The sequence below is a fragment of the Salmo salar genome, chromosome 09 (genome assembly GCF_965601325.2).
Source record: "Salmo salar chromosome 09, fSalSal1, whole genome shotgun sequence".
Lineage (NCBI taxonomy): Eukaryota > Metazoa > Chordata > Actinopteri > Salmoniformes > Salmonidae > Salmo > Salmo salar.
In genome coordinates this window covers 152766064-152778563 of record NC_138299.1, presented here as the reverse complement: position 1 = coordinate 152778563, position 12500 = coordinate 152766064, and the positions used below count along the sequence as shown (strand labels likewise).

Sequence of the window (12500 nt, the reverse complement as noted above, 5' to 3'; positions counted from 1 at the left end):
TTGGTGGTGGTTGGTTGTTTGTGGTTATTTGGTTGTGGTGGTGGTTGTTGGTGGTGGTGGTTGGTTGGTTGTTGTTGGTGGTTGGTTGTTGGTGGTGGTGGTGGTTGTTGGTGGTGGTGGTGGTTGGTTGTTGGTGGTGGTGGTTGGTTGGTTGTTGTTGGTGGTTGGTTGTTGGTGGTGGTGGTGGTGGTGGTGGTGGTGGTTGGTGGTTGTTGTTGTTGGTGGTGGTTGGTTGTTGGTGGTGGTGGTGGTGGTGGTTGGTTGTTGGTGGTGGTTGGTGGTTGTTGCTGGTTGTTTGGTGGTGGTTGGTGGTTGTTGCTGGTTGTTTGGTGGTGGTGGTGGTGGTGGTGGTGGTAGTTGGTGGTGGTGGTGGTGGTTGGTTGTTGTTGTTTGTGGTGGTTGGTGGTGGTGGTGGTGGTGGTAGTTGTTGTTGTGGGTGGTGGTGGTTGTGGGTGGTGGTGGTGGTTGGTTGTTGGTGGTGGTAGTTGTGGGTGGTGGTGGTTGTGGTGGGTGGTGGTGGTGGGGGTGGTGGTGGGTGGTGGTGGGTGGTGGTGGGTGGTGGTGGTTGGTGGTGGGTGGTGGTGGTGGTGGTGGTGGTGGTGGTTGGTGGTGGTGGTGGTGGTGTGGTGGTGGTGGTGGTGGTGGTGGTGGTGGTGGTGGTGGTGTGTGTGTGTGTGACTTCAGCTAATGAGGATGGCACTGACCAGTGATCATTGACTGTGAAACTGTCCCCATCTCCAAAAGCGGGAACTTACACTCACATTACCTGACACTGCAGATACAGTTTCCCTCATTGACCACTGGGCATGGTATGGCCATGAATGAGCTCCATATATACTAACAAATATACTAACAAATATACTAACAAATACAATAATTGGCAAACTAAAGACTTACATGATGCCTAAGATATAAAAAATAAATCCAATACTGGCTGAGATAAAGGGAGAAACACACGTGGTGTAGGCTACATACAGCATACATAAGCAGTCGTATGAGTGACATAGCAGCTGATCAGGGTGTGTGTGGGCTGGTGGGAAGGATTCTGATGATCTTAAAACAACATAAACCAACAGATTCCTTAACTGTCCTTCGTACTACATAGCTTTCTGTTAACTAAGAAAGGTATGTGTTATTACATGGGTATTGACCTGTTAGGTGTCTGGGAGCCTGTGTGTAAAACAGAAACTCAGAACAATATGAACGGTGACCTTCGTTATGAAAATGATCATTTCCAGAATCAACAATACTTTCTACTTTCCTCACAGGAGTTCAGTCACATTTAGCATCTACAGTCAGAATCAACTCCTGTCAAATGATTCATCTGAATTGTCCCTCCTGAGTTCACTCCTTCTTGCTCAGCCTCAGAGATTGACAGCTGTCAGTCAAATGTCAAACTGTCTCAGAGTCTCGCCCTCTCCGCCTGAGGACATAAAAAGGGAATCGTTTCCTTATGTTTCTATTGGCCTAGAGATGGCACTGGCTACCCTCCCATTGGTTGGTGTGTTCACTGGCCCCTCCCCCCAACCACATCATCCAGGCAACCGTTGAGGCAGTGGGTGTCATCGCAGTGGCTGTCATCCCCCAGTGCACCCTGGGATTGCAGCAGCTCATACTCTTCATCCAGGAAGTCGAGGCTATTGTTGCTAGGCAATCCACGGACGGTGAACTTGTGGGAGACTTTTGTCCACTGCACTCGATTGGTCGCTACACGCTCATACAGCTCTGATGCCCCTGGTAACAGCTCTGACAGCAGCCTGTCAGGGCACAGGGGCGGGGGACACAACATTAGGTGGTGCAAGTGCTGTGGGTCACTAGTGATAAATGCTGAGTTGTGATTTGGTCAGTGGTGATAAACGCTGTGTTGTGATTCGCTCTTACTTGTAGATGGGCATGGCGATGTGTTCCATGAAGCTGATCTGTAGCTCTGGGATGTAGGCCTTCTCTCTGTCCATCATCTCACTGGGACGATTCCCCATCGCCTTCTCCTGCACACACAAGTAAGTTACACACGTCAGATACACCCCCAACACACATACACACATATACAGTACAGGAATAAAGTGTAGCACACATACCAGATCCCCCTGGGAGAAGAACTCTTTATAGATCAGCTCCTGAATACACAGAGGACAGAAAGAGGTTTAGGGTCAAAGGTTAACTAGGGTCTGAGGTTAGGGTTGAACCGTGATGTGGACATGAAGCTAGGGTTAGGGTTGGGGTTAGTGTTGTGGTTGAGGCGAGAGTTATGGTTAGCATTAGCTTTAGGGTTGAGTCTAGGGTTAGCATTAGCTTTAAGGATAAGGGTTAGCATTAACTTTAGAGTTGAGGCTAAGGTTAGCATTAGCTTTAGGGTTGAGGCTAGGGTTAGCATTAACTTTAGGTTTGAGTGTACATTTAGCATTTGTTTTAGGATGGAGGCTAGGGTTAGCATTAGCTTTAGTGTTGAGGCTAGGGTTAGCATTAGCTTTAGGGTTGAGGGTTAGCATTAACTTTAGGGTTGAGGCTAGGGTTAGCATTAGCTGTAAGGTTGAGGCTAGGGTTAGCATTAGCTTTAGGTTTGAGGTTAGTGTTAGCATTAGCTTTAGGGTTGAGGCTAGGGTAAGTAAACTTTAGGGTTCCTCACAGCGATCTTGCGGGTGGTCTTCCAGCCCTTGGTCTGGTCTGACAGGTCGCATGAGGTCATCAGCAGGCACAGCAGCAGAGAACGGTGGGTCTGATTCCTGGGGTTGTAGCCAGCTAACACACACACACACACACACGTACAAACAGAAAGGGAGAGAGAATGAAATACTATTATACTCACACACACACACACACACACACACACACACACACACACACACACACACACACACACACACACACACACACACACACACACACACACACACACACACACACAGCCTTACCGTCAGCCATCCTTTGCAGGTCGGGGAAGATGCGGAGGTGGTGAGCCAGGTCAGTGGCCAGGATGATATCCCTAATCAGGTCCAACATCCTCTGGTAGTCCTGACAACCACACACACACAAGTTAACACAACACACACTCACACAAACACACACACACCCTATAAAAGTCCTGGGTGTCCTGGGTCAGGAGACAATCAGTGTGGGATCCCAGACTGCAGAGAAACTGACCTTTCTGGAGAACTTGTCGAAGATGTTGCAGCCGTGGGTGTTCAGAATGGCTATGGCTTGGGCAAAGTGGTGTCGCTGTGGAAACAAACACAGGTTATTATGGGATAGGAGGATGAAGGCTGGCCACTAGGTGTCACTATAGTCCCAGAGATGTGCGTGTGTGTGTGTGAGTACTTACCTCCATCACAGAGCCCTCTGAGCTGTAGAGGGCAGCCAGAACAGATTGCTGTAGAGGAAGAAGACAGAACACATTATTACATAGATAGACCACCTCTCAGTCTGCTCTCTATGCCGCTGTAATAACTGAAGTGTCTAACCACAGTCTTTCCCTGAGTTTTCCTACTATGTGTTTGACCGGTGCTATACCTTGTATGTGTGTGTGTGTGTGTGTGTGTTTGAGGGGTCTTATGAAAGCTGTGCCTTCATGTATGACTGTTATAGGTTGTGTGTGTGTGTGTTTGAGCAGTCTTACCGAGGCCACTTGAAAGGAGTTGTTAGTCCCACGGTGGTCCAGGTCATGGCACATACAGGAGACAAAGAGAGCAAAGATCTCTATATTCCTACAGACAGGGATAGAGGGAGGGGTAGGAGGTTAGACTGTAGGGTGCAGGGGTGTAAATTGTAGTGAGTATGGTTATAGGGTGTATGGTTATATGGTTATAGGGTGTAGATTATAGGATAAAGGGTGCCAGGGTTACTACTAACTTGAGGTAGGGTGTAGTATATAGGGTTAGGGTATAGGGTAGATGGTGTAGTATGTCTACTTACTCCAGGTAGTTGGCCAGGCCCAGGTTCTTGTAGAGGAGATAACAGAAGTGAGAGACGGAGAAGGCGTGAGTCCAGTTGTGATAGGGAGGATCTCTGTAACCCTTCTTCACCATCAGACAGAACCTGCAACCATGACAACCACACAATCAATCACCACTTCATCAACATAGCAACAACGAGAGAGAGGTAGAGAGGTAGAGGTATAGAGGTAGAGAGGTAGAGGTAGAGAGGTAGAGGTAGAGAGAGAGAGAGAGAGAGAGGTAGAGAGAGAGATATATACCTGGCCAGAGTGTGCAGGTCAATCTTATAGGTGTTGATAAAGCCCATGTCCTCAAACATACTCAGGATACCCTGGAGACACACATGAGAGATATTAGACACAGGAGAGATAGATATTAGACACAGGAGAGATAGATATTAGACACAGGAGAGATAGATATTAGACGCAGGAGAGATAGATATTAGACGCAGGAGAGATAGATATTAGACACAGGAGAGATAGATATTAGAACCATGAGAGATAGATATTAGACATAGGAGAGATAGATATTAGACACAGGAGAGATATATATTAGAACCAGGAGAGATAGATATTAGACACAGGAGAGATAGATATTAGACACAGGAGAATTAGACATTAGACACAGGAGAGATAGATATTAGACACAGGAGAGATAGATATTAGACACAGGAGAGATAGATATTAGACACAGGAGAGATAGATATTAGACACGGGAGAGATAGATATTAGACACAGGAGAGATATTAGACACAGGAGAGATATTAGACACAGGAGAGATATTAGACACAGGAGAGATATTAGACACAGGAGAGATATTAGACACAGGAGAGATAGATATTAGACACAGGAGAGATATTCGACACAGGAGAGATAGATATTAGACACAGGAGAGATAGATATTAGACACAGGAGAGATATTAGACACAGGAGAGATAGATATTAGACACAGGAGAGATATTCGACACAGGAGAGATATTAGACACAGGAGAGATATTAGACACAGGAGAGATATATATTAGAACCAGGAGAGATAGATATTAGACACAGGAGAGATAGATATTAGACACAGGAGAGATAGATATTAGACGCAGGAGAGATAGATATTAGACGCATGAGAGATAGATATTAGAACCATGAGAGATAGATATTAGACACAGGAGAGATATATATTAGAACCAGGAGAGATAGATATTAGACACAGGAGAGATAGATATTAGACACAGGAGAGATAGATATTAGACGCAGGAGAGATAGATATTAGACGCAGGAGAGATAGATATTAGACGCAGGAGAGATAGATATTAGACACAGGAGAGATAGATATTAGACACAGGAGAGATAGATATTAGACGCAGGAGAGATAGATATTAGACACAGGAGAGATAGATATTAGAACCAGGAGAGATAGATATTAGACACAGGAGAGATAGATATTAGACACAGGAGAGATAGATATTAGACACAGGAGAGATAGATATTAGACACAGGAGAGATAGATATTAGACACATGAGAGATATTAGACACAGGAGAGATAGATATTAGACACAGGAGAGATAGATATTAGACACAGGAGAGATAGATATTAGACACAGGAGAGATAGATATTAGACGCAGGAGAGATAGATATTAGACGCAGGAGAGATAGATATTAGACGCAGGAGAGATAGATATTAGACACAGGAGAGATAGATATTAGAACCAGGAGAGATAGATATTAGACACATGAGAGATATTAGACACAGGAGAGATAGATATTAGACACAGGAGAGATAGATATTAGACACAGGAGAGATAGATATTAGACACATGAGAGATATTAGACACAGGAGAGATAGATATTAGACACAGGAGAGATAGATATTAGACACAGGAGAGATAGATATTAGACACAGGAGAGATAGATATTAGACACAGGAGAGATAGATATTAGACACATGAGAGATATTAGACACAGGAGAGATAGATATTAGACACAGGAGAGATAGATATTAGACACAGGAGAGATAGATATTAGACACAGGAGAGATAGATATTAGACGCAGGAGAGATAGATATTAGAATCAGGAGAGATAGATATTAGACACAGGAGAGATAGATATTAGACACAGGAGAGATAGATATTAGACGCAGGAGAGATAGATATTAGAATCAGGAGAGATAGATATTAGACACAGGAGAGATAGATATTAGATGCAGGAGAGATAGATAGACGCAGGAGAGATAGATATTAGACGCAGTACAGCAGGAACAACAAGACTGTTTGCAGTCTGGCTGAATAACCCCCATATCAGTTTTACTATTAGTGGTCAAAACTGTGTGGGGCTGCAGGTAGCCTAGTGGTTAGAGCATTGGGCCAGCAACCGAAAGGTTGCTGGATCGAATCCCTGAGCTGTCGTTCTGCCCCTGATCAAGGCAGTTCCTCGGGCACCGAAGACCTTGATTAAGGCAGCCCCCCCCCCGCACCTCTCTGATTCAGAGGGGTTGGGTTAAATGTGGAAGATACATTCAGTTGTATAACTGACTAGGTTTTCCCTTTATTCCAAGGAAGATTGTTGGATATGCACATACAGATGGAAAGAGGTCTTATCTTTGTGTCTGTACCATTACGGGATCTGTGACAGCATTGGTGTACCTTTTGAGGCTACCTCCATTTTAAAGTAGTCCATTGTCTTCTTCTTTTGTGTTTAAAAGAAGCATAATGATCCAATTGGTGATTTACCGCCACCTGCAGTGTTGAAATGCTGAACAAAATAACATGTAATTGATTTGTTGTGGCCACTAGATGGTGCTAGTTAAGCCATTTACAAACCTTCTTGAAGAAGTGAATAGTCTGATCATTGTCTGATTGCTCCCAACACATAGGAATCGCAGCACAGTTGACAACTTTATAATAGCAGAAGCCCTCAATGGCGATGACACCCCATTACACTTTCTGGCGCCTTCTGAGAGCCAATGGAAGCCTTAGAAAATGTCACGTTACAGCAGAGTATTTTCGATAGAGATGCAACAGAAGGACAACAAATTGTCAGACAGGGCACTTCCTGTATGGAATCTTCTCAGGTTTTTGCCTGCCATATGAGTTCTGTTATACTCACAGACACCATTCAAACAGTTTTAGAAACTTTAGAGTGTTTTCTATCCACATCTACTAATTATATGCATATTCTCGTTTCTGGGCAAGAGTAGTAACCAGTTTAAATCGGGTACGTTTTTTATCCGGCCGTGCAAATACTGCCCCCTAGCCCCAACAGGTTAACAAACCTCCAAACGAGCTTCAATGCCATACAACACTCCTTCCGTGGCCTCCAACTGCTCTTAAACGCTAGTAAAACTAAATGCATGCTCTTCAACCGATCGCTGCCCGCACCTGACCGCCCGACTAGCATCACTACTCTGGACGGTTCTGACTTAGAATATGTGGACAAATATAAATACCTAGGTGTCTGGCTAGTCTGTAAACTCTCCTTCCAGACTCATATTAAACATCTCCAATCCAAAATTAAATCTAGAATCGGCTTCCTATTTCGCAAAACAAAGCCTCCTTCACTCACGCTGACAAACATACCCTTGTAAAACTGACCATCCTACCGATCCTCAACTTCGGCGGTGTCATTTACAAAATAGCCTCCAGCACTCTACTCAGCAAACTGGATGCAGTCTATCACAGTGCCATCTGTTTTGTCACCAAAGCCCCATATACTACCCACCACTGCGACCTGTATGCTCTCGTTGGCTGGCCCTCGCTACATATTCGTTGCAAGACCCACTGGCTCCAGGTCATCTATAAGTCTTTTCTAGGTAAAGCTCCGCCTTATCTCAGCTCACTGGTCACCGTAGCAGCACCCACCCGTAGCACGCGCTCCAGCAGGTATATCTCACTGGTCACGCCCAAAGCCAATTCCACATTTGGCCGCCTTTCCTTCCAGGTCTCTACTGCCAATGACTGGAACAAAATTTGCAAAAATTGCTGAAGTTGGAGACATATCTCCCTCACTAACTTCAAGCAGCAGCTATCTGAGCAGCTCACCGATCTCTGCAGCTGTACACACCCCATCTGTAAATAGCCCATCCAACTACCTACCTCATCCCCATATTGTTAATATTTACTTTTTTGCACACCAGTATTTCTACTTGCACATCATCATCTGCACATCTATCACTCCAGTGTTAATTTGCTAAATTGTATTTACTTCGCTACTATGGCCTATTTATTGCCTTACCTCCTTACTCCATTTGCACACAGTGTATATAGATTTTTATATTGTTATTGAATGTACTTTTGTTTATCCCATGTGTAACTATCTTGGCCAGGTCGCAGTTGTAAATGAGAACTTGTTCTCAACTGGCCTACCTGGTTAAATAAAGGTGAAATAAATAAAAAATAGTATGTTTACTTTATCATGATCTTCTTATTTCTTATTTTTAGTGTGTTTTTGTTCTACCTTGTTATTTTTAATACTACATTGTTATTGGTTACTGCATTGTTGGGGTTAGAGCTGCAGGAAAAAACATTCACTGTGCTTGTGCACATTAAAACTTGAATCTGAAATTGAAACTATACATCTCTATGGATATGAAACCTCTATGGATACTACACCTCTCTATGGATATTATACCTCTCTATGGAAGCATCTCTATGGATACTATACCTCTCTATGGATACTATACCTCTCTATGGATACTATACCTCTCTGTGGATACTATACCTCTCTATGGATACTATACCTCTCTATGGATACTATACCTCTCTGTGGATACTATACCTCTCTATGGATACTATACATCTCTATGGATACTATACCTCTCTATGGATACTATACATCTCTATGGATACTATACCTCTCTATGGATACTACACCTCTCTATGGATATTATACCTCTCTATGGATACTATACCTCTCTATGGAAACATCTCTATGGATACTATACCTCTCTATGGAAACATCTCTATGGATACTATACCTCTCTATATGGATACTATACATCTCTATGGATACTATACCTCTCTATGGAAACATCTCTATGGATACTATACCTCTCTATGGATACTATACATCTCTGTGGATACTATACATCTCTGTGGATACTATACATCTCTATGGATACTATACATCTCTATGGATACTATACATCTCTATGGATACTATACCTCTCTATGGATACTATACATCTCTATGGATACTATACATCTCTATGGATACTATACCTCTCTATGGAAACATCTCTATGGATACTATACCTCTCTATGGATACTATACCTCTCTATGGATACTATACCTCTCTGTGGATACTATACCTCTCTATGGATACTATACATCTCTATGGATACTATACCTCTCTATGGATACTATACATCTCTATGGATACTATACCTCTCTATGGATACTACACCTCTCTATGGATATTATACCTCTCTATGGATACTATACCTCTCTATGGAAACATCTCTATGGATACTATACCTCTCTATGGAAACATCTCTATGGATACTATACCTCTCTATATGGATACTATACATCTCTATGGATACTATAGCTCTCTATGGAAACATCTCTATGGATACTATACCTCTCTATGGATACTATACATCTCTGTGGATACTATACATCTCTGTGGATACTATACATCTCTATGGATACTATACATCTCTATGGATACTATACATCTCTATGGATACTATACCTCTCTATGGATACTATACATCTCTGTGGATACTATACATCTCTATGGATACTATACCTCTCTATGGAAACATCTCTATGGATACTATACCTCTCTATGGATACTATACCTCTCTATGGATACTATACCTCTCTATGGATACTATACCTCTCTATGGATACTATACCTCTCTGTGGATACTATACCTCTCTATGGATACTATACATCTCTATGGATACTATACCTCTCTATGGATACTACACCTCTCTATGGATATTATACCTCTCTATGGATACTATACCTCTCTATGGAAACATCTCTATGGATACTATACCTCTCTATGGAAACATCTCTATGGATACTATACCTCTCTATATGGATACTATACATCTCTATGGATACTATAGCTCTCTATGGAAACATCTCTATGGATACTATACCTCTCTATGGATACTATACATCTCTGTGGATACTATACATCTCTGTGGATACTATACATCTCTATGGATACTATACATCTCTATGGATACTATACCTCTCTATGGATACTATACATCTCTGTGGATACTATACATCTCTATGGATACTATACCTCTCTATGGAAACATCTCTATGGATACTATACCTCTCTATGGATACTATACCTCTCTATGGATACTATACCTCTCTATGGATACTATACCTCTCTATGGATACTATACCTCTCTGTGGATACTATACCTCTCTATGGATACTATACATCTCTATGGATATTATACCTCTCTATGGATACTATACATCTCTATGGATATTATACCTCTCTATGGATACTATACATCTCTATGGATACATCTCTATGGATACTATACATCTCTATGGATACTATACATCTCTATGGATACTATACATCTCTGTGGATACTATACATCTCTATGGATACTATACATCTCTATGGATACTATACATCTCTGTGGATACTATACCTCTCTATGGATACTATACCTCTCTATGGATACTATACATCTCTGTGGATACTATACATCTCTATGGATACATCTCTATGGATACTATACATCTCTATGGATACTATACCTCTCTATGGATACTATACCTCTCTATGGATACTATACCTCTCTGTGGATACTATACCTCTCTATGGATACTATACCTCTCTATGGATACTATACATCTCTATGGATACTATACATCTCTATGGATACTATACATCTCTATGGATACTATACCTCTCTATTGAAACATCTCTATGGATACTATACCTCTCTATGGATACTATACATCTCTATGGATACTATACATCTCTATGGATACTATACCTCTCTATGGATACTACACCTCTCTATGGATACATCTCTATGGATACTACACCTCTCTATGGATACTACACCTCTCTATGGATACTACACCTCTCTATGGCTATGGATACCATACCTCTCTATGGATACTATACCTCTCTATGGATACTATACCTCTCTATGGATACTATACCTCTCTGTGGATACTATACCTCTCTATGGATACTATACATCTCTATGGATACTATACCTCTCTATGGATAGTATACATCTCTATGGATACTATACCTCTCTATGGATACTACACCTCTCTATGGATATTATACCTCTCTATGGATACTATACCTCTCTATGGAAACATCTCTATGGATACTATACCTCTCTATGGAAACATCTCTATGGATACTATACCTCTCTATATGGATACTATACATCTCTATGGATACTATACCTCTCTATGGAAACATCTCTATGGATACTATACCTCTCTATGGATACTATACATCTCTGTGGATACTATACATCTCTGTGGATACTATACATCTCTATGGATACTATACATCTCTATGGATACTATACATCTCTATGGATACTATACCTCTCTATGGATACTATACATCTCTGTGGATACTATACATCTCTATGGATACTATACCTCTCTATGGAAACATCTCTATGGATACTATACCTCTCTATGGATACTATACCTCTCTATGGATACTATACCTCTCTATGGATACTATACCTCTCTATGGATACTATACCTCTCTGTGGATACTATACCTCTCTATGGATACTATACCTCTCTATGGAAACATCTCTATGGATACTATACCTCTCTATGGAAACATCTCTATGGATACTATGCCTCCCTATATGGATACTATACATCTCTATGGATACTATACCTCTCTATGGAAACATCTCTATGGATACTATACCTCTCTATGGATACTATACATCTCTGTGGATACTATACATCTCTGTGGATACTATACATCTCTATGGATACTATACATCTCTATGGATACTATACATCTCTATGGATACTATACCTCTCTATGGATACTATACATCTCTATGGATACTATACATCTCTATGGATACTATACCTCTCTATGGAAACATCTCTATGGATACTATACCTCTCTATGGATACTATACCTCTCTATGGATACTATACCTCTCTGTGGATACTATACCTCTCTATGGATACTATACATCTCTATGGATACTATACCTCTCTATGGATACTATACATCTCTATGGATACTATACCTCTCTATGGATACTACACCTCTCTATGGATATTATACCTTTCTATGGATACTATACCTCTCTATGGAAACATCTCTATGGATACTATACCTCTCTATGGAAACATCTCTATGGATATTATACCTCTCTATGGATACTATACATCTCTGTGGATACTATACATCTCTATGGATACTATACCTCTCTATGGAAACATCTCTATGGATACTATACCTCTCTATGGATACTATACCTCTCTATGGATACTATACCTCTCTATGGATACTATACATCTCTATGGATATTATACCTCTCTATGGATACTATACATCTCTATGGATATTATACCTCTCTATGG

General features: G+C 41.5%; 1 protein-coding gene across 1 annotated transcript in view; it reads right to left on the bottom strand.

Annotated features, from left to right (window-relative positions):
• Positions 1 to 623: 623 nt before the first annotated feature.
• Positions 624 to 12500, bottom strand: part of pde2a (phosphodiesterase 2A) — a 175542-nt gene continuing 163665 nt past the window's right edge. Inside the window, exons 21-30 of the mRNA XM_045724807.2 lie at positions 4190 to 4260; positions 3910 to 4032; positions 3614 to 3701; positions 3320 to 3367; positions 3142 to 3216; positions 2913 to 3012; positions 2627 to 2739; positions 2079 to 2117; positions 1882 to 1988; positions 624 to 1757 (exon numbers count right to left, since the gene is read on the bottom strand). Coding sequence (XP_045580763.1) covers positions 1508 to 1757; positions 1882 to 1988; positions 2079 to 2117; positions 2627 to 2739; positions 2913 to 3012; positions 3142 to 3216; positions 3320 to 3367; positions 3614 to 3701; positions 3910 to 4032; positions 4190 to 4260 — 1014 coding nt within the window. The 3' untranslated portion in view covers positions 624 to 1507. The remainder of the gene's footprint in view (positions 1758 to 1881; positions 1989 to 2078; positions 2118 to 2626; positions 2740 to 2912; positions 3013 to 3141; positions 3217 to 3319; positions 3368 to 3613; positions 3702 to 3909; positions 4033 to 4189; positions 4261 to 12500) is intronic.